Here is a 23,622-nt window from a genome sequence, read left to right on the forward strand (position 1 = left end):
ACATTTCTCCACTCTGTGCTGCTGCCGACACAGATTCCAGATGATTCATTTGTCGTGGAAGCCGAATGGTAAATTTATTCAAACAATAAAACTGGATCTTTGCACAGTCAATGCAACAGCTGCCTAGCTTCTATACAATTCCACATTTACGATGGTTTATCATATTTCCAGGACCTATAGAGTGATGACAGAGCTAATGCCCCACAGCTACAGATGGTCAGTAAGGGGCCAATCATTCTGACTTTCCTGTGAAGTGTATGCAGCTTGAAATTGGACCAATCAAATTTACTTTCTGCTTAAAGGGAAGGTTCAGGGAACTCTTGAAAAAAATAAAAATCCCTATCCACTTACCTGGGGCTTCCTCCAGCCCGTGGCAGGCAGGAGGTACCCTCGCCGCCGCTCCAGAGGCTTCAGGTCGTCTTCGGTGGCCGACCCGACCTGGCCAGGCCGGCTGCCAGGTCGGGCTCTTCTGCGCTCCATGGCCGGGCTCTTCTGCGTCCCACGCGGGCGCGCTGACGTCATCGGACGTCCTCCGGGCTGTACTGCGCAGGCGCAGAACTACTGCGCCTGCGCAGTACAGACCGGAGGACGTCCGATGACGTCAGCACGCCGGCGTGGGACGCAGAAGAGCCCGGCCATGGAGCGCAGAAGAGCCCGACCTGGCAGCCGGCCTGGCCAGGTCGGGTCGGCCACCGAAGACGACCGGAAGCCTCTGGAGCGGCGGCGAGGGCACCTCCTGCCTGCCACGGGCTGGAGGAAGCCCCAGGTAAGAGGATAGGGATTTTTATTTTTTTCAAGAGTTCCCTGAACCTTCCCTTTAAACTGATTGGTCCAGTTTCAAGCATACAGTTTGCATGAAATTAACATGTAAGCTGCAATTGTCCATCTCTGCACAAAGCAGGTTTGATTCACTAAAGCCTTGTACAAACATTAGATGGAACTATTGATTGAAAAAAAAAAAAAACATATCCAGACTGCATGGTTTGATAAGGGCTCTTTCACACTAGAGGCTGCGGTAGAAAAGGCTGAAAGTCAGACTTTTGCTTAACGCCAATACATAGCGTTTTCAAAGCGTTTTGAAAGAGTTTTACAGCCCATATGAAAACATCCTTTTTTTTTTCTTCTATAAAAATAAGTGAACAAGATAGCTGTAAAACACTTTGAAAAGGCATTGAAAACGCTGAAGTTGGCGTTTTCCATTGACTATCATTGAAACGCCAACAGCCAACTTCGGCTGTTAACAGCCCTGAAAAAGCTCCTGGGAGCGTTGAAACGCAACGCTCCAAAACGCCGAGTTAGATGTGAAAGGTAAAATGAAAGTCTATGGACTTTCTTTTACCTAGCAAAACGCCAACTTCGGCCGTGGCGTTAAAACGCCGAAAAATCCCTCTGGTGTGAAAGGGCCCTAAAGGTTTGTTTTTTTTTGTAGTCACAGATTTTTTTTTTATATATGGATTTACACTTGCACCTGCTTTCACGGTGCGATGTTAAAGTCGCACGTTATAAAAAGGAATAACGCAGACTAACGCATAGCAATACAAAGTATATGCCACATTCACAGTGCTCACGTTGCGTTGTGTGTAACGTGTAGCAACATTTAGAGAGTGCTGCATGCTGTGCGTTATATGCGTTAGCTACGTTGGACTGTTTGCACATGCTCAGTAATGTTTTTGATTTTTTTTAAAAATGTGACGCATGCGCCGTTTTCGTTCTATCAGTATGCGACGAAAAGTACGCATCAAGAGACGCATAACGCAGTTCAATATAATGTCCAACTTCAAAACTAACATACGTTGCGTTAGGGGCACGTTGTGCGACCTTAACGTCGCATCAAACGCAACGTCCCACTGTGAAAGAGCCCTTAAAGTGTACCGGAGATGGAACAATATATATATACCTGGGGCTTCCTCCAACCTACTCGCTTCCTCACTATCCTCCTCCGACCCCTGGATCTTCAAAAATTAGCCCCGGAAATCTTCCAGTCGGGGCAGGCACAGTCCGACCGCTTACATGGCTGGGAGCAGTCTGCGCAGTAGTGCTGCACGGGTAATGAGCATTTACGGCCATGGGAGCATGGCAGGGGCGTGGACGTGGCTGGGCTGCTAATGTACAGTACGCCATGGACTGGAGCACTTTCCGGGGCAAATTTAAGAAGATCCAGGAGGCGGACGGCGAAGAAGCATAAAGTACTAGTTCTACTAAAAACTTGTATGAGGTTTTGTTTTTGGGAGTTTTTTTTTTTTTTTTTTGCATTGCAAGTTTTAAAAGAAAAAATAGAAATCAATACATTGTAAAGTGAGAAGTTAAAAAAATAGGAGGAGATCAAGAAAGGATTGAAATTAGCCATGCAATTTGCTCATATTTGATCCACAATCAGCCTGAACACATCTTTACTACTGGAAGACATAGGGGGGGAAAAAAAACAGCACCAAACATTATCTATAACCACACCCATTGGCATAAGGTTTTTTTTTTTTTTTTTTTTTTTTTTTTTAACAGATACACTTAACAGAATCACCACAATCTCAGCCATACAAACCCCCCTGATGATCTACAGGGAAAAGATAAAGATTTCTCATGGGAAAGGGCATCAGCTACTGACTGGGATGAAGTTCAATCCTGGGTTAAATTTCCTCATAAAAGCAGATCAGATAAATAACTATAACAAGTAACTTGTCTAGGTATCTTATCTAAAACTTAGATAGTTTACACAGCAAATCTAGCTGCAGACAGCTTCAACAATATAGGATTATTTCTTCCTGTGATACAATGAGAGCAGCCATGTTCTGCTTGTGATTACACACAGGCAAGCTGATCTACATCTTCAGCCCTCAGCCTGTGAAAACTTCACTCCTCTCTTTCTCGCTCCCCCCCTCTGCCCCTGAAATCTTTGGCTAGTAACCTCCTCCTGCCCAGACTGAGCTCCCATAAGCCCTTGCTACATGGATCTCAGAGTGTGGAGGAGCTGTGGGCGAGGCTTGTTTAATTTATAGGGAATTAGGGTATTTAAAAAAAAAAAATGTATTTGGCTTGAGGAATGCCCTATAAACTATATGTAAAGAACACAATTATGAAATGATTACAAATTATGTTGGATCCTCTTTAATCTGCACTCACCTTAAGCAAGGAAGCCAAGCTTGCCATCTGCTCATTGAGGGCGCTCTCCGACTCCCTATAGGTGAGGCAGGTGAATAGATATTCCTCTGGGTCAAACGAGTCCGCCCCCTGTTGCTCAACATCGTTAGCAACCCCAACATAGTAATCTTCTATATCTCCTGGATCATCGTCTTCCTCCTCTTCTTCCTCCTCCTCCTCACAATTAGGGTCGTAGTCTTCATTGCTGTCTGATCCTTGACTGTTCATATCGACAGACATTGTACCACTGGGGGGAGGCCTGGGCTGTAGCTACAAAACTGTGGTCATGCCCACCTCACTGGAGGACACCTCGCTGCTCTCTGGCACCCATCTGGGGATGGAGTTGTCTGGGAGAAAAAGAAAAACAAACAGCCAGTTTATTAAACTAATATATCACTTTTATTACAAAATTACTACAAACACCAGTAATTCACACGTAACCACGTACATTTACAGGTCACCTCACGACAGAGATATGGAGACGGCCATAATAATTTCCCTTTAAAGAGAACCCGAGGTGGGTTTGTGAAATCATATTAGGACAGAGGCATGTTCTGTACACAATGACCTGCCTCTGTGTCCTTCTATAGTGTATCCAGCACCCCCCCCCCCCCCCAGGCTCTGCTGTCCCCCATTAAAAAAAAAGCGCCAGGCTAGCAACATGCAAGATTGTCCCTAGCCTGTCATTTACCTCAGTTTTTCAGTCAGCGCCGCCCCCCTCCTCCTGTATTACACGGCTCCTCCGTCTGTGTCCTTTCCCTCCCTGCCTTCGTGAGCTTCCTCCAATCAGCTTACAGAGGCGGGGAGGGAAGGGACACAGACAAGACAAATAACTTTTATATCGCGCTTTTCTCCTGGCGGACTCAAAGAGCCAGAGCTGCAGCCACTAGGACGCGCTCTGTAGGCAGTAGCAGTGTTAGGGAGACTTGCCTAAGGTCTCCTACTAAATAGGTGCTGGCTTACTGAACAGGCAGAGCCAAGATTCCAACCCTGGTCTCCTGTGTCAGAGGCAGAGCCCTTAACCATTACACCATCCAGCCACAGACACAGGTGGTGAGCCGCGCTATACAGGAGGCGGGGGAGCGACGGTGTCTGACAGGATGAGGCAAATAGCAGGCTAGCGACAATCTGCGTGCCGCTAGCCTGGCCTTTTTTAATGGGGGACAGCAGAGCCTGAGAGGGGGCTGGAGGCACAATGCAAAGACACAGAGGCAGGTGATTGTATACAGAACATCCCTCTGTGTCCTAATAGGATTTCACAAACCCTCCTCTGGTGCAATTTCCTGTCAGATTGACAGTCAAATCAATTTCTCACAGGTCCGATCTGATTTCCCATCATTGTTGGGATCGATTTTACGATCACTTCTATAGAGCAGAAAAACAAAAAAAACGACTGTAAATCAGATCAGACCTGCCGGAAATTATGAATTTGCCCACCAGTCTGATGGTAAATTGCACTGTGTGTACCAGGCATAAAACGTATAGCTAAAAACTCTGCACAAGCATGCAGATCAGATGCTCCTGACTGAAGTCTGACAAGATTAGCTGCTTGTTTCAGGTGTGTGATTCAGGGTAGGAACACACTAAGCAGTGCAGGAAAGGTAGAGTTTTGCTGCATATGCGTTTTTGTTCCGCACATGCATTTTTCTTGCGTTTTGCATGCATTTTTCAATGTGTTTGCGGTTCGCATATGCGTTTTGTATTCATCTTGCATGCTTTTATGTGTTTTGTGCAAATCACTAGGAAGTCAACAGGAAGTGGAAATACATCAAACGGTTTAAAAAATAAATAAAAAAGCATAAAAATGCATAAAAAATGCACTAAAAACGCAATACCTCGGTGTCACCATTGACTTTCAATATGTGCGTTTTAGATGCGTTTTGGAAAAATATGCAGCAAGACCAGCATGTTCCGTGACACTAGCGTTTCTGCCTTGTGTGTTCCTACCCCGAGGCAGGGAAAACACTTGTCTTTCAGTATTCTGCACACCAGGTGTGTTTCTATGCAGAAAAACGTGCACTTTTTTCCCCCAGCAGCTAAAGTAAATGATCGAGAAACTGACAAAATGTGCAGAATCATGATGCAGGAATTTTTTTTATGTGCACGAAACACAAAGTGTGAAGTAGCCCTTTGATTAACAGGAGTTCTCAGTTTTTCTGTGCAGAAAACGACAGTCAACTGTGTTCCTACTGTGAGACAATACTGATCAGAAAGATGAGCAGGACTGCCAGGTAATGCTTAAAAAGATACACTCTAAATATGACAGCACCCATATCCATCTCACTTCAGGTGTCCTTTAATGTTCTCGTAAATGATTTGTACATTTAAAGTTATGAAATTCCAATAGGGACCATAAGGTCAGACTGCACGGCAAACGTTATTTTGAGTACAGATGTCCCACAAGCCTTTACAGCTTTCTGAATAATTAGATGCAAAGCACAGATTTACTGAAAGCTTGGCATGGAGTTTTGGCATGGAGTGCAGGCTATACCTGAGCCATATCCGACCTTATGGCCCATACTCACGGGCTACTTTTCTTGCCTGTCGCTAGCACACGGGAGCGTGTGCGCGACAGCTCGTCGCCAAGTCCCTCTGCATACACACGCGGAAGTGGGACTAGGGATGCGACGGAAGCGGTCGCCGACGTTCCTCCCCCCTGCCGGAAACTCAATGCTCCGGCTATTAGGTTGCTGTCGCTAGTCCGCATACACACACAGACTAGCAACAGTTTCGGCGGCAACTGTCGCCATGCGATTGACCGTCGCCAATCGCCTGGCGACCGCAGCAACGAGCGACGGTTCGGGGTTTCTCGCCTCATACTCACGGGCGACTTGTCAGCCCAACACGCGCACGCCACGTGGTTGCGGCGACAATTGTAGCCCGTGAGTATGGGCCATTAGTGAAGATTACAGAGTCAGGCAACTTTGAAACAAAATTTTTTTTTCGGCTGCTCAGAATTTATTTTAACCCTTTCCAGATCACGCTAGTTAAAATCTACGTCCTGTTTGTGGGCTTTTGTTTCTGACAGGATGAACATCTTCACTGCACGTTCTCGCCCCTCCTGCTAATCGCGCCGCCACAGCTCACTCGCCCTGCCGGCTATACGAGGGCAAAGCTCTGAGAGGGTCAGGAGGCAATTTAATTGGCTCCTGAACATGTGATCACTGTGACCTAATCCTATTGACTTACATTGATGGACAGGGTCAGGAGCCAATGAAAGCAGCTCTCCAACCGGCTCACAACTCTCTGCCGTCATAGCGACGGAAGACGCGATGGGCCTGTGGCGATGGGAGAGCGGCGTGGCTGGCGAGTCTGTGCAGCGATTCGTCGGTAAGCCACGTTTTGTGGTACCAACAGTCTCTGCTCCTTAACCAGCTGAGCGGTCTGGACGAGCTCAGCTCGTCCAGTACCGCCGGAGCCTGCCGCTCAGGCCCTGCTGGGCCGATTTGACTCAAGTAAAAAGCAGCACACGCAGCCGGCACTTTGCCAGCCGCGTGTGCTGCCTGATCAGAACCGCTCTGCGGCGATCCGCCGCGAGCAGCGGCGAAAGAGGGTACCCCCAGCCGCCTGAGCCCAGCGCAGCCGGAACAAAAAGTTCCGGCCAGCACTAAGGGCTGGATCGGAGGCGGCCGACGTCCATGACGTCACTCCGCTCGTCGCTATGGCGACGAGGGAAGCAAAACAAGGAAGGCCGCTCGTTGCGGCCTTCGTTTATTCTGGGCGCCGGAGGCGATCGGAAGAACGCCTCCGGAGCGCCCTCTAGTGGGCTTTCATGCAGCCAACTTTCAGTTGGCTGCATGAAATAGTTTTTTTTTTTAATTAAAAAAAAACCCTCCCGCAGCCTCCCTGGCGCTCTTATCAGAACGCCAGGGTGGTTAAAGGAGGAACTCCAGTGAAAATGATGCAATAAAAAAGTGCTTCATTTTTACAATAATTATGTATAAAAGATTTAATCAGTGTTTTCCCATTGTAAAATCTTTCCTCTCCCTGATTTACATTCTGGCATTTATCACATGGTGACATTTTTACTGCTGGAAGGTGATGTCACTGGAAGTAGATGCTGCTTTTTTTTTTTGGCAGTTAGACCCAGCTGTAAACAGCTATTTCCCCACAATGCAATGAGGTTCACAGATAGGAAACTGTATCCCACTGTGGGAGGGGTTTCACCACAATATCAGCCATACAGAGCCCCCTGATGATTCATTTGTGAAAAGGAAAATGTTTCTCATGGGAAAGGGGGTATCAGCTAGTGATTGGGATGAATTTCAAGTCTTCGTCAATTTCTCTTTAAGGGGCCTGAGACCGCTGGTACGCAAGGATTTATACAAGGCTCATCCTGTGGCTTGATATGAAAGAGCCTCCTGGTGGACGCCATATAATTTCCCTTCCACGCAACCTTTTGCAGTCAGTATGGCAGCAATGCCATGTCTGTATCTGCCTCTGCTACTCAGGAAATGACCCTGCTTGAAGATTTGCAATGAACTCCGCAATGGGGATCTTCACACATGCTGAACTGGAATGAATCTGCTAAGCTACAATACTCAATGTGCAACAAGACAGAAATCCAGCAGCATCATATAGTTAACTACACCCTGCGTAAGTGCAGTTACAGTCTTAGTGAACTGCACACTGCCAGCCACAGGAGCACAATGGGGGTGCACGCAGCCAGGATTGCGCATGAGCAGTATTTTGTGACTGAGGTGAGGACTTAAAGGGAACCTTAACTGAACGGGGGGGTAAAGAGTTTTACTTACCTGGGGCTATTACCAGCCCCCTGCAGCAGTCCTGTGCCCTCGGCGCCGCTCTGGAATCCTCTGGTCCCCTGCTGTCACTTAGTTTAGTTTTTGACGACTCACCAGTCGCCGGCCGCCATGCGTATTATTGGACGCATTCACCAATGCAAATAGCGGTATTGCGGACCGCAACGCGTACAAAAATACGCGTTGCCGCATATCTACGCGTGCGGAATGCGGCAACGCGTATTTTTGTACGCGTTGCGGTCCGCAATAGGGCTATTTGCATTGGTGAATGCGTCCAATAATACGCATGGCAGCCGGTGACTGGTGAGTTGTCAAAAACGAAACTAAGTGACAGCGGGGGACCGAAGGATTCCAGAGCGGTGCAGAGGGCACAGGACTGCTGCAGGGGGCTGGTAATAGCCCCAGGTAAGTAAAACTCTTTACCCCCCGTTCAGTTAAGGTTCCCTTTAACGGGGCTGAAATTGGCATAGCGGATGGGACCGGGAGAATAATGAGGAGCTGATGGACTACAGGAAGAAGCCCTAGGTAAGCAAAAATCATTTTCTCCCACTCATCTCAGGTACACTTTAAAGGGAAGGTGTGAGGAACAAAAGTGAAAAAAAAAATCCACTTACCTCGGGCTTCTTCCAGCCCCTGGCAGCCGTCCTGTGCCCTCGCCGCAGCTCCAGTGGCTCCTGGTCCCCTCTGATGCTGACCTCGCCAGGTCGGCATCTTCCTGCGTTCCATTGTGCGGCTCACTGAGTCACACTGACATCATCCGGGCTGTTCTGCACAGGCGCAAAACTACTGCGTCTGCGCACTACAGTTCGGATGACGTTAGCACGATTCTTAGAGCCGCAGGCGTCGTCGCCATTTTGCGCCAGGGGGACCCCGGACCACCAGCATGGAGTGGAGTTACAGTGTGGGCACAATACGGCTGGCAGAAGCCCCAGGTAAGTGGATTTATTTTATTTTTAAAGTCCTTGGATGTGTCATTTAAAGAGAAACCGTGACCAAGAATTGAACTTCATCCCAATCAGTAGCTGATACCCCCTTTTACATGAGAAATCTACTCCTTTTCACAAACGGATCATCAGGGGGCTCTGTATGGCTGATATTGTGGTGAAACCCCTCCTACAAGAAACTGAGGACCATGGTACTCCTGGCAGTTTACGGTCTGTGAACCTTGTTGCATTGTGGGAAATAGTTGTTTACAGTTGTTTCCAACTGCCAAAAAAGCATGCAGCAGCTACATCACCTGCCAGCAGTAAAAATGTCACTTGATAAGTGTCAGAATGTAAATCAGGGATTTAAAAGATTTTATACTGGGAAACCACTGACTAAATCATTCATACATAATTATTGTAAAAATGAAGCACTTTTTATTACATTATTTTCACCGGAGTTCCTCTTTAAGGCAGGGGTTGATTAACATGGGTTCTCAGTTGAAATATGTTTTTCTGTGCAGAAAATGGACAAGTGTGACCCCTGCCTACATCTCACTCAAAACAAATGTAAAAAAAAAAAAAAAAAAAAAAAAAAAAAAAACCAGGGTAAAAAAAGAATAAAATTGAGGTCAGACATGGAACTTAAAAGATGTCAATTAATGTTTTCTCAGGTTTTATTTAAAGCGGAAATGAGCTCTTGCACAGGTCAGAAGGAAAAGACAAAGAAATCCACCCAGTGTGTGTTCATAGAGAACAGCCTGTCTAATTCTCCCTTATCAGCAATTAATGAGCCAGCGCAATTCGAACTGTCAGCTCTCTGCCGAGTTGTGTATGTGTAATATGTAAACACAGGAGGTGAACTCTTTCTGTGCTCCTAGTATACCAGGAAGTAACCACACTGCCGCATTTCTGTAGGAGCTATATAAGTGGTAACAAGGAAAGGTTTTTCTTTAAAGGTTATTATCCTGTTGCTTATCTTTAATTCACTTTCATTTGCAGGATTCAGACACAGGTTCACTTTAACCACTTATGCAGTTCGCAGCAGTATATCTACACCCCACAGTTCCTGCCCAGGGGCGTAGCTATAACTTTGCCGGGGCGATTGGTCGCAGCACGCACTCCCACCCATTAGTACACAGTTCCCACTCACCGATCTAAGTGCCTGTGATCAATGGTCACCGGCATCAATGAGAAGCCATGGTCACTGACAAACCGTAAAAACATACACACATTACTTCCTGTTAGTGTACTAACAGTACACAGATGAAGATAAAGTGGAGGGGATATCTAGTGGCCAAATAGTAAAAATACACACTTCAGAAATCATTTCATAAAAATACATAAAATACCCCATAAAGTAACCCCTTACCTTCCTTCCCATAGTTGCCAAGATAAAGTTTTGTAAACAAAACAAAAAAATTTATGACTATAATATATATATTTGTATAGCACTTTTCTCCTGTTGGACTCAAAGCGCTCAAGAGCTGCAGCCACTGGGACGCGCTCAAGAGGCCACCCAGCAGTGTTAGAGAGTCTTGCCTTGAACTCCTTACGGAATAGGTACTGACCCTAGCCAAGATTCCAACCCTGGTCTCCTATGTCAAAGGCGGTGCCCTTAACCAGTACACTATCCAGCCACAGTCCTCCATTTCAACGTCATCTGGATTACAACTCGACCTGCTGCTGCTAATCAGAAGACCATGTGGTTAGCAGCCATCTTGAAACTGTAACTTCAGTTTGGATTACAAAGTATACCTAAAGACCTCTGATTCTGAAACCAAGGACTTTGCATTTATTCTCCCAGAAGGAAATATCCCCAGACTGCATTTCGGCTAAGTAAACCTTTTCACAATTATTCCCTTTTATTTTAAGCTTTGTGTGTATATGTTAGTGTATGTAAATGTGTGGAACGCGTTTTTGTTATTAAACGTTTAAAAATCATTTAGCGGTTATGACCTGTTGCTGAGCATACACAATCGTACTTACTCCTCCGAAAACGTTACCTTGTGTTCTAGAGTATCTTGTATTTATAACTCATATGCTTGAATAGGGCACAGATAAATAGGTCTGGCGCCGATCCCTGCATACAGCTAAGGGTTAACTTACAGTGTTCTCAGTGTGCTAATATATTTACAGTCCTGTGCTGACTCACAGGTGGTGGCAAGCTTTTGAATTGTACATGTGTGGTGAATCCTTTGGAGGCTTTGGAATCCTTTGGACGCTCCTCTCGGCTAGTCTGTTCATAGACTGCGAATCCACATATGGGCATCTATGCGCAAAGCATCAGCGAGACCGAGATTTTGAGCGAGTGATTGTCCCGATCAAGGACCGGTTCGTGCAGCTATGACATTGTAAACACAGGTCTATATATCTATGTCTAGTCCGCTCTACTATGCAGGCGCAGGAGACTTGCGCCTGCGCAGTAGACCGGCCTGACAGCGATCGGCAATTTCGGCCTATCTACAAGTGGAAAGCCGATACTGCGCCTGCGCTGGAGCCGAGAAGGTAAATATTTACATTTCCGCCGTTCAAAGGGCCAGAGCGAGACCACCATGGGACACAGGACGACGGAGGAAGCCTCGATAGGAACCCGGAGGCTACCGAGGCGAGTACCTCCCCCCCCCCATACTTTTTTAGTATTTATGTTATGAGGGGTTATTACTGTTATTTTTGCAAATAAGGGCTTGTAATTAGTGACTGACACAAAAACGGAAAAAATGCACCTTTATTTCCAAATAAAATATTGTCGCCATACATTGCACTAGGAACATAAAATGTACCACCCAAAGAAAGCCTAATTAGTGGCAAAAAAACCAAGATATAGATAATTTCCTTGTGATAAGTAGTGAAAGTTATTGGCGAATGAATGGGAGAGTGCTGAAATGTGAAAATTGCTCTGGTCCATAAGGAGAAAAACCCTTCAGTAGTGAAGTGGTTAAAGTGAACCAGAGACGAAGTACCCTCATGGATTTTACTGTATACATCAGTGGGAACAGAGAATACACCTACCCTGCTCTCTGTTTTATCCTTCCCTGCTCAGCCTGCTTGTTCTCAGCCATGATAACATTCCAGACTGAGCATTCAGTCTGGCTCAGGAATCATAGCTGAGTCATTATAGCAGAGCCAGAAGGGGGCAGGCTTGGGCTTGAAAAGACATCAGAGAAGACACTCAGCTATAATGATTCCTGACTGAATGCTCAGTCAGGGATTTTATCAGAGCTGCTAACAGGCAGGCTAAGCAGTGAAGAATGAAGCAGACAGCAGGGTAGGTGTTTTCTCTAATGTTCCCGCTGATATATATGGTTAAATACATGGAGGGTGCTTCCTCTCTGGTTCACTTTAAGGGCATTTTGATAAACTCCCTGCCTTGAGTGTGGATTACAAAACTAGTGACTAGATAAGGGGATATAAAAAAAAAAAAAAAGCCTATAACACCACATTTCGTAAAGATCACGGGGTCACGATAATGAATAATACAACTTCACAACCGCACTGAATCCTCTGGCAACAATTTACCATCGCAGCAAAAAAACAATACGGCTCCAAAGAAAAGAGATCTTGTGGAGTAATTACAGAGGCTCTCTGTGAGATAATGACTCAGGCTCGGGTGTCGAGAATCAACATCTTGCAAAACAATCTGCAGCTGTGTAAACGTAACCCTGCGGCCAGCCAAGCAAGAGCCGACTGCAAAGCATGACTCCGGCATCTCCAGGCCCAGGATGGAAATCACAGGGATGAAAAAATGTCCAGCGCTGGACACACTCAGGGAGATGATCAGCCACATATCACAACTGCTGCAGTATCATCAAATTATGTATGGTTACTTTGTGTTTGTATAGTACTGACACCTTCCACAGGATTTTACGGAGTGAGTACTAGTAGTCATTTCACTAAAGGTGCCCATATATCTAGCGTTATATGATCAACATACGGTAAGTGAAGTTATGAAGCCTCCGAGAGTCTGAGTCCCAATTAGGTGAGCATTGAGTAAACAAGGAGTCTTCCCCATTGGTCATAAATCATGTAACAACCTCTCACCCATTTAGATATGGGGGGGGGGGGGGGGGGGTGCGACCACGCAGGACAGTGGCCAGGGGTCAGTCGGTCATAGAGATATCATACTGCTGGTAGCACCGTGTACCTAATCAACCATGTCACACAGATTTTCCAGCATGTTCAAACCAAACATCAATCGAATCATCAATCAAGCAGACATGTTGCAGCACAGATTTTCATCAGATTCATCTTGGTTTATCACAGGGCTGTGGAGTCGGAGCAATTTTGGGCACCCGGAGTTGGAGTCATTGATTTCATAAACTGAGGAGTCGGGAGTCAGATGATTTTGGTACAAAATCCACAGTCCTGTTAAATATTAGACTAAGGAGTCGGAGTCGAGGAGTCGGAGTCATTTTGGGTACCCGGAGTCGGAGTTGTGGTTTCATAAACTGAGGAGTCGGAGTTGGAAGATTTTTGTACCGACTCCACAGCCCTAGTTTATCAGGCTGCAAAATCACTAGATGTATGGCCACGCTCCTATAGGTTGTAACCCAATGTGGCCAATCGAGCCTTCTCTGAAAGTTGCATAGTGTAATGGGTAAGGGTTCTGCCTCTGACACAAGAGACCTTGGTTAGAATCTCGGCTCTTTCTGTAAGCTAGCACCTATTCAGTAAGGAGTCTTTAGGCTAGACTCCCCAAAACTGCTACTGAGCTTGCCCCCAGTGGCTGCAGCACTGACGCTTTAAGTCCAAGAGAAGCGCGTAATATAAATGTTCAATTTCTACCACACATTGCTACACAGTTCAACGTAGTGCACAACACAATGGCATATCAATTGACTACCGCTCCTGCTCTAACCCCAATCGACCATGATTTTCCATCCTGTCTGACCAAGTTTCTATCAATTTTGGTTAAATAATAATAAAAAAAATTATTGCTCAAAAATGAGATTTCTATCTCTAGTAGATCAATCGAACTGGCATGTAATTGAACAAGAAAATCAATGAGTGTACAGGTACACACACACACACACACACACACACACACACACACACACTTACCATCAACCCCAGAAATCGCAACTCGATCCCTTGGATAACGATTTGGGACAGAGTCCGAAGGGCCCTTTTCCAATAGCAATCGCAAATCACAAACGCCAGTGATTGAGATTTTTCATTAATTCTGTTACGCGATTTTTCATTTGCATTGCCACTCTTAAAATCGCTCCAGAAAGCGATTGCGATTTCCACATCAAATCACTGTAGTGGAAAATACTTCTCGTGATTTCTATGATAAAGTAGCAACCCAGCTGTGTAGTGGAAAAAGGCCCTTAAAGACATCAGTAGCCTGCAGGCTAGCAACAAAGAAGAGCAGGAGGGGGGCAAGAAGGAGAAGATTGGCGCATTGGAGCCACCGTACAGAGATTCTCAGCTGCCTTGGTTGAGAACCATCTAGAGTGTGTGTACAAGACTCACAAACTGAGGCCAGAAGGCAGCAGGTCAGATTACACCTATGCAGCACAGCAATACACCTATGGTGCTTTAAAATGTTCACATCTAACAGAAAAACCTCATAGTAGTCGACTGGATTTTAGCCTAGCCATATGGAATGCCATGATGTCCTAGTTCTGCGATCTCTGCCAGGCTTTAATGGATAAGTGTTTTAAGTTTTAAAGAGAAGGCCCTGATGAATAATATCCTGCATTACTGATGCTGTGCCGAGAGAGAGAGAGAGAGAGAGAGAGAGAGAGAGAGAGAGAGAGAGAGAGAGAGAGAGAGAGAGAGAGAGAGAGAGAGTTATTAGAGCTTGCTCATTAAGTCAGCTGGCTGTCATTCATTTGCTTAAAATCGTGATAAACACAAAAAGGAAGATACGCTGGAGAGTCTGTAGTGAGACATGAATACAATTCCAACCTCTAACGCTATAGGACTCTCCCACCCACAACCTTCCCTCCCCTACAGAAAGCTATGAAAAGACAGCAGTGTTAGTGTGCTCTACACACATCAGCAGCACGCAGCCTGCTCAGCAGTTAACTACGGCCTCCGATGCACACAACCAGACACGATGCACTGTTCAGGGATCAGCGGACACACAAACAAAACAACCGTAGACACGATGCACTAATTGGCGGATATGCACACAACTAAGGATTGTTATTCACTGAAAGCTTTAAAAGGGACCCGAGCAAACCTATTAAAAGCAAATCTGCACTTACCTGGGGCTTCCTCCAGCCCCCCTTAGGCCGCAAGGTTATCTCGGCATCCTCTAGGTCCCGTCCCCCCCCCCCCCGCAGTCCCGCTGGCGGCTCAGTTAGTGCGGCAGCTTCAGGCGAAGTCGTGAGCAATTGCGCATTCGCACTCGACTCAATCACACGCCCGTCACTAGGCCTTCTAAGCATGTGCAGTTCTCAAAAGACTGAACCGCACAGGCGGCTTACGGCAACGGGCGCATGATTGAGTCGGGTGCACAGACGGGCCGCAAAGGCATAATTGCTCATGACTTTACCTGAAGTCGCCGCACTAATGGGGCCGCCAGTGGGACCACGGACGCGACCCAGAGGATCAGTGTTCTCCCCAGGCTCCTTTAGGCGGGTGCTCCACCCGGCTAGTTTTGGTGACCACCCGGCTGTCATTGGCTCACCTCCTCCTATTCTGTAAGCAGAGTTGCTCACAGAAGCACCGGCCCTGCATTCTCTCATCTCACCCAACCCGGCTAGGAAAAAAAATTCTGGGGAAGACGCTGAAGGACTTTGCAGTCTACACTGGGCTGGAGGAAGCCCTGAGTGAGTGCAGATTTGCTTTTAATAGGTCTGCTCAGGGATTCCCTTTAAGGGAATCTAAAGTTAGAGAAACATGGAGGCTGCCATATTTATTTCCTTTTAAACAATAGCAGTTGCCTGGCAACCTGCTGATCCTCTGCCTCTAATACTTTTAGGCCGCATTCATATGAGGGCTGTTTCTGTGCACTTTTCACAGCGCATTGCCCTGTGCGTTCTGCAAGGTATTGATTTTTCCGTGTAATTAAATGGGCCTGGTTCACATTTAAGCACGGCGTTGAGCTGCGTTACAAAAACATGTTGCATGCATTTCTGTGCGTTGAGCTGTAAAGTGCACATCAATGCAAGTGAATGGGCGCGCTTTTTAACACACAGAAGTGCATGCTTTTTTACCACAATTGGAAAAATAAAAACAAACATTTTCATATGAAAACAAAGCTGTATTGACAACTGCTACAATAAGCAAAACAGGCTTTAAAAAAGTGTCGCAACACACTGAAACACGCACAAACGCATGCGTTTTTTTATCATGCGCTTTCACGCGTTTCTCAATGCACCCCATAAACCCTTAACAAGCATGCAGATCAGGTGTTTGACACAAACCTGGCGAGATTAGCTGCATGCTTGTTTCAGGTGTGTGTGATCCAGACGTTACTAATGCTGGAATGAGCAGCAGGACTGCCAAGAAACTGGTACAGTTTAAAAAGAAAATATGACAGCCTCCACCATATCATTCACTTAAAGAGAACCCGAGGTGGGGTTCCAATAATATCTGCACACAGCGGCTGGATCTGCCTATACTGCTCAGCCTCTGTTGCTATACCGATCCCCCCCTAAGTTCCCCCTGCACTCTGCTGTCCCCCATAAATCACAGCAGCGCTGTCGACACGCAGCAGGCTGTGTTTACCTATGTAGTGTCACTCTCGCCGCTCCCCCCACCTCCTGCATAGCTCCGGTCCCCGCCCGCGTCCCGTCCCTCCAATCAGCGGGGAGTAAAGGGACGCGGGCGGGTACCGGAGCTATGCAGGAGGCGGGGGGAGCGACACTACATAGGTAAACACAGCCCGCTCCGACACACTGCGTTTATGGGGGATAGCAGAGTGCAGAGTGAACTTAGGGGGGATGGAGATAGCAACAGAGGCTGGGCAGTATAGGCAGACCCAACCTCGGGCTCTCTTTAAAGGGAACCTAAACTGAGAAGTATATGGATTTTTCCTTTTAAACAATGCCAGTTGCCTGGCTGTCCTGCTTATCTCTTTGGCTGCAATAGTGGCTGAATCACATACCTGAAACAAGCATGCAGCTAATCCAGTCTGACCTAAATGTATTAGAAAAACACAGGATCAGCAAGGGAGTCGGGCAACTGGCATTTTAAAAAGGAAAAATCCATATTCTCAGTTTAGGGTCCCTTTAAGGTGTACTTTGAAGAGGACCAGCCGTGAAATTAACACAATATTAATTTCTAAATGATTTAGTCAGTGTTTGACTATTGTAAAATATTTCCTCACAATGATTTACATTGTGAAATTTATCACAGGTTGCCACATCTTTATTGCTGTCAGGTGCAGCTCTTCAGAATGTTTTCTTTGACGCTGAGTTCCCCATGGCAGGATGGATCTGGGATCTTTGCTGCTGAACAAATGTTCTCCAATCCATCTGCCTAATCTACAAGAGTCGAATGTTTACTGGAAACTGCCGCGAGAGTCTATGGGGAGCTGAACTGTTGCTCGTTCAGTGATACAACATGAAGGTTGTTCAATATGAACGATTGTTGCAGGCAGTCGCATGTCTTTAAACATCAGTAAAGAATGTTCTTTAAACGATGTTACGCGATATTGCGAAAATGATCAATTCTAGTGAAAAAATAGCCGCACATATCACATTGTGGATACATAAAAATTCCGAAGCCAGCGAAAGTAATGTCTGGTCTCCCCCAATGCTCTGGGAGGAGAATTCTGCATAGTTAAACAGCCTGGGCTAAGCATCACTGGGAGGGCGGAGCTACACCATTATACAGTAATATATGGACATAGGCAGTGTGTGCCTACATTATAAATTACAGTTTGCCTTAAACCCAATAAGTTGCACCAACACACAAAATCACACACAAGTGTGATATTCTTAACCCTCAAATGTGGAAAACCACATTTTCAAAATACTTACCTCCTGCAAAGCAGATCATCTCAGCTAATATCAGGCTGAGAGCATTGTTCACCTACTCACCCCACCCGTTCTGTCTTGCCTAGCACCGCTACCATAACCTCCATAGCAACAGGAGTCACCAACCGGGAGGCAAGCGATGCCTCTGTACTGCACAGAGCTCCAAACTCTCACCTAAGGGATCAAGTCACGATTCCTGTATGCAATAGGAGTTGTAAGCATGTACCAGGGCTGTGGAGTCTGTATAAAAATCATCCAACTCAGACTCCACAGTTTGAGAAACCACCGACTCCAGGTACCTAAAATAGCTCAAACTCCTGGACTCAGACTCCTTAGTCTAATACTTACCAGGAGTGTGGAGTTGGTACAAAAATCCTCCGACTCCCAACTCTTCAGTATATGAAACCACTGACTGACTCATACTCCAGGACTCCACAGCCCTGGCATGTACACACCTTTACTGTTTAGCATCTTCACTGGGAAAGTCCCCCACTTGTGATATCCTCCTCTTGTGACATGTGCAACATACTCCTCCCACAGACATTTTGTCTTCGGATTAGTGCGAATAGTCTGGAAGATGTCCTGGAACAGCTTGATAGACCATTCTTTACGTGCTTTGTGGGATGTCACCATTACACATGCACCCAACATGACCCCAGCAGGGGTGAGGACAAAGGTGGAGGATAGGAGCAGCAGCTAGGAGGAAGCCATAGAAGTTCAGCAAGGCTGGCCTGCCCAGCCTTAGGGCCGGGCTCCACCTTGTAGGACACAAGCAGACACTTGCAGTGATGAGTGTAAGCACCTGAATCCCTGCAGCCATGACATGTACAGCTCAGGGCTGTGGAGTCAGAGGTGGAGTCGGTGGTTTGATGAACTAATGAGTCGGAGTCAGATGATTTTTGTACAAAATCCATTGCCCTGGTAAGTATTATACTAAGGAGTCGGAGTCGGGAGTCGGAGCCATGCAGTAAAAGGCAGCATGCCCCCGAATAGCGCCGGCATGCGATGCAGACTTCAAGCCTATTGACGGATCAGGCAACCCTTCCCTGCTTGAACTGCTTTTGGGGAAACGCTGCCTAAAAAAGGACTGATATCTCAATTAGGATATTTATTGTCTGGAGAAGAATAAGAGAATTATTTGCGTATTCACCCACATTTAACTGAAAAAAAATAAATCTAATAAAGAAACATTTTCAAGAACACAAAAGGTGCCCATTTGAGACAGCCTTATAGTCCCCCGGATAGCCAGAGCAACGCAACACACATCAGTTATCACATGTACAGGAGGGGAATAGTTTCACATAGCTGTTAACATTACTAAGATCTTTCAGCTATCACATTATAGTTATCGGATTATAGGTCCCTAAAGGAAATCTAGCGGGGATGCTAGTCTATGGTAAACATGCAAAGTGGCGGTTCTGATGAGCTTATCTCATCTGTATAAAATAGCACAGCTGAGATGTTTTCTAATAGGAATGCGAGATAGTTTTATAAAATTGACTCTTACATTTCTAAAGCAAACCTGTGAGATCCATAGGACAATCTAGATAAGCCCCTCTCAACCTTTTCACCCTGGAGGAGCAATGGAAATAATTTTTGGATCTCAAGGAACCTCTGCAAACATTTTTTTTGGTCTCGAGGAATCCCAGCATTTATTTTGCAGGAGACGTGGTCTTTAACCCTCCTGGCGGTTTGTCAAAATCCGCCAGGGGGCAGCAAATACGTGTTTTTTTTTTTAATTTTTTTTCTTCATGTAGCAAGACGAGGTCTCGCTACGCCGCCGGCGGGATCTCCTGGAGGGCTTCCCCCGTCGCCATGGCGGGATGACGTCACCAACGTCATGACGTCAAAGGGGACTCCGATCCACCCCACAGCACTGCCTGGCACTGATTGGCCAGGCAGCGCACGGGGTCTGGAGGGGTGCCCGATCGCCGCCGATCCGCGGTGATCGGGCACTGCACGCAGCTAGCAAAGTGCTAGCTGCGTGCAGCACAAAAAAAAAAAAAAATTATGCTAATCGGCCCAGCGGGGCCTGAGCGGTGCCTCCCGGTGGCATAGCCCGTGCTCAGCACGGGCTTACCGCCAGGGAGGTTAATAGTAGGTGAGGCTGTTTATTTCCCTCCCCCCATTACACTGCCACTCATTATACTGTCTGCTTATCCTAGTGCTTTTTATTAATGTGCTCATAATTATTCTGATCCCCAATTTAGTGCTTCTTTAGGGCTCTATTATACCCCCCCCCCACGATGGGGGAAATGCCAAGGAACCCCTGCAGAGTACTCAAGGAACCCTGGTTGAGAAAGCCTGATCTAGATCCTCCAGAAGCACCAACATCCTCCTCTCAACCACCAATCCAGTGCTGGAACCCTCAGAAGTTTGGCCGCAGTCCCGTTCGTGACCGAACGTCTTGTGCCCGAGTATTAGCATGGAGACGCTCAGGCGGAAAAAAATCCAATTACCTCCATGGTACTGTGCAGGCCTCCTGCTCATTCACAGGCGAGTGCGTGGTGGTTTGCACCTCTCAACATAGCCCTTGTCAATGAGGTTCAGGTGGTCCTAGCTCTGGATCATCCATAGGCTTCCCTCTACTGAGATAAATACCCATTTGGGGCACTTTTTTCCCCCCTTTATGTACCCCAAGTCTCCTCAACAATCATTTGCTGCTGTATGACTGCTGCCATGATACAGAAAGCAGAATGACTACTGCACAGCATGAGATAGAGGCCTGCACGGGTTTCAGTTTTTCAGACCTGCTCTACCCACACCCTGCTTTCTGGTGAATCTGGCACCCACAACAGAACAGGCAGCCTCCAGACCCGCATTTTCTATTTTATTATAAAATATACATTGGTAGTCTCACTGGAAGGCTGTAAAGTAAGCGAAAACTATTTTTTTGTATACACAAACTCATTACCAGTGACCCGATTAGGATAAAAACGGGTACCCCGAACCCGATGCAGGCCTCTAGCATGAGACACTGACAAATGGCAGGAGTTGCATGGATACTGACAGGATACAGAGTGACCACCACCAAAGTACAAAAAAAACATTTAAAAAAAGGTTGCAAAGGTAATTTTCCTAGCTTCTATTACCAACATTTCTCTTAAAAGCAACAGAGCAGGGGATTATTATTTATAAATAGCTGTCATCTGCCCTGCAGTAGTGATAAAGCACACCGCAGGTATGTCAACTTTGTAATGGAAACTTTATGAATGAATTCTGCTATGAGCCTTGATGATAGCCTTAGGGGCAGATTTACAAAAGAAAAATCGATTTAATTAGTCCATTGTACTGGTAGAAAGCCTAAAGGCTGATACACACATCCAACAAAGCGCACGACCAACCCGACGACATCCCGTTGACACGACCTGTATTTCCACATGGCCAAAGCAACTAAACACTGAACTCATTTTCATACATGCAAGCGGAATGGTGGACTGCACGATATGGCCGCATTCAAAACAAGTACAAGTCATCAAACGTCTTGTACACATGTGGCCACCTGCATGATATCAGCCCAACAGTCGTGTGAGTTGATCCGCCGGTTGGATTGGGTAAACCACCGGTTATCAGTTGGTTGTCTACTCGTTTGCCATGCATACACATGCCCAACTACTATCCAACAGATCAAGTATGGAAAATTAGCGGGCCGGAATATTTGCACATGTGTATGAATCTTTAGATCGGTGTAGGGTAGTGATCAACAGCAAATAGATAGCCCATAGCAATGCTCTACATTGAATAGTGCAAAGCTGCGGGTGGATAGATTTAATAGATTTCATGCGAAAAACTATTAAAAAATCTATGTGAAGTATGCAGAAAGGTTCCACCAGATGAATCCCTCTGATCAGATTATGATTTGAGAGGCATCGATCTATGTTTTGGCCACATCAGCTAGTTGTATGGCCAGCCTAAAGCTGGGACCACACTTGTGTTTTCACAAAAAAACACCTGCAGTTTTCCGGACAATTTTTCTTTGTATTTTATCATGCGTCACCCACCATGTTTCAGTATTTTTAAAAGCATGGGAATTACACAAGAAAAATCACAGCATTCTAAACTACAGCATGTCTCCAGAGAATCATAATGCACTTTTTCGCATTGTGCAAAAATCACTTGTGATTTTTTACAACTGTGGTTCCTGCCTAAGGCCCCTTCCCTATTTGTGCGTTACTGGTCACACACCATATGCAATGCAAAGTAGTGCATAAGGACTGCACTGTCTGACACTTCCACTAATGCGTAGCATTTACTGCACTTTTGTGGACAATGCAGTGCGATCCCATTTAGCATTACCTGAAACTCATCACCAAAGAAATAGATCGACCCTTTCCAGTTCTCCTATAGAGCAAACCGGTCGATAAACATTAGCATGGAGTACATGCTGTTCCATCTAGAAAAAACGGACACCTATGCCAGAATTCTCCACCTACACCTCTGCTTCAACACCATCAGCCTCAACAATAGGCTGGCACAACTCAAGAAGCATCCCGCCATATGCGGGTGGCTGAAGGACTTTCTCACAAAAAGAAACCAAGTTGTGAAGCTAGGCACCTCCACCTCGCGAGTGCGAACCAACACAGGCGCTTCAAGGGTGTGTCCGGTCGCCAATCCTATGCTCCCTATAAACACAAACTTCTGCACCATTAAGATCGACTGTCAAAGTGATCAAGTTTGCAGATGACACCACCATCATAGGACTTGTGTACAAGAGAGGAGAACTCACCTACCATATGGAGACTGAGAGGATCTGTAACTAGTGTAGGGATAATAAGTGTCCTCAATTCGGCACAAACGGTTGAAATAACCATCAATTTTAGGACCCCCTCAGCTCTCATTGAGGGTTCTGAGTGTACCCATTGCCCACCTCCTGAGCACAATTATCTCATAAGAACCTAAAATTGAAGGAGTGCCTCCAAAACAAAGAAAAAGGCCCAACAACTGCTGTTCTTTCTGTGGCAACTGAAAAAGTTTGGAATGTCCCACACCTTTCTGACCTACTTCTACTCTACCACCATCGAGTTGGCTCTTTGCTCCTCCATCATCGTATGACTCGCCCGGGCCTCTGCAAGGGACAAGCACCGGCTACAGAGAGCCATCAAAGCCTCTGAGAGGATTATAGGGACCCTCCTCCCATCTCTGGACCTCCTCTACTACAAAGGACCATCAGGAGTGCAAACAATCACTCCCACCCCAGCAACTGCCACCGGGTCACTGCATCAGGTCCATCCCCCCAAGGAACTCTTTCTTCCCTTAAGGAGAACAAAAAAAAAATTCACTTACCTGTGGCTTCTACCAGCACCCTGCACCCTTCCTATCCCGCACCGTCCTGGAACGATCCTCTGGTCCCCTGCAGTGCCCAACTTAAGATTTCTGCGACAGAGCCAGTCTCCATGAGCATCCTGCACAGTACGAGATGTTCTCATAATGCGCATGCACAGGACGCTTCCAGCTAAGGCACCGTGATCCAAGACGCGGGCAGCCAGGGCCACAGGAGCAGTGGCCGACGACTGGCTCTGTCACCGAAATCGAAACTTGGTCACAGCAGGGAACCAAAGGATCGTTCATGGACGGCATGGGCACAGGGCGGCTGCAGGGGGCTGGTAGAAGGCCCAGGTAAGTGAAACTTTTTTTTTTATGTTCCATTTAACCACTTAAGGACCAGGGCTGTTCTCTGAGATCTGCGCTGCGTGGGCTCTCCAGCCCGCAGCGCAGATCGTGAGCAAGGCAGGGCGATCAGACAACCCCCCCCCCCCTTTTTTTCCCCACTAGGGGGATGACCTGCTGGGGGGGTCTGATTGCCGCCGCTCCATGTGGCCGAGCGGGGGGGCTCTTCAAAGCCCCCCTCCGCAGCGTTTCCTGCGCTCC

The 23,622-nt window shown here is 46.5% G+C and overlaps 1 protein-coding gene across 1 annotated transcript in view; it reads right to left on the reverse strand.

The window, feature by feature from the left end:
* Window positions 1-23,622, reverse strand: part of ARIH2 (ariadne RBR E3 ubiquitin protein ligase 2) — a 73,829-nt gene that overhangs the window by 44,536 nt on the left and 5,671 nt on the right. Inside the window, exon 2 of the mRNA XM_068252691.1 lies at window positions 3,118-3,482. Within this exon, the coding sequence (XP_068108792.1) occupies window positions 3,118-3,375 (258 nt within the window). The 5' untranslated portion in view covers window positions 3,376-3,482. The remainder of the gene's footprint in view (window positions 1-3,117; window positions 3,483-23,622) is intronic.

This window comes from Hyperolius riggenbachi, chromosome 9, assembly GCF_040937935.1.
Source record: "Hyperolius riggenbachi isolate aHypRig1 chromosome 9, aHypRig1.pri, whole genome shotgun sequence".
NCBI classification, from domain to species: domain Eukaryota; kingdom Metazoa; phylum Chordata; class Amphibia; order Anura; family Hyperoliidae; genus Hyperolius; species Hyperolius riggenbachi.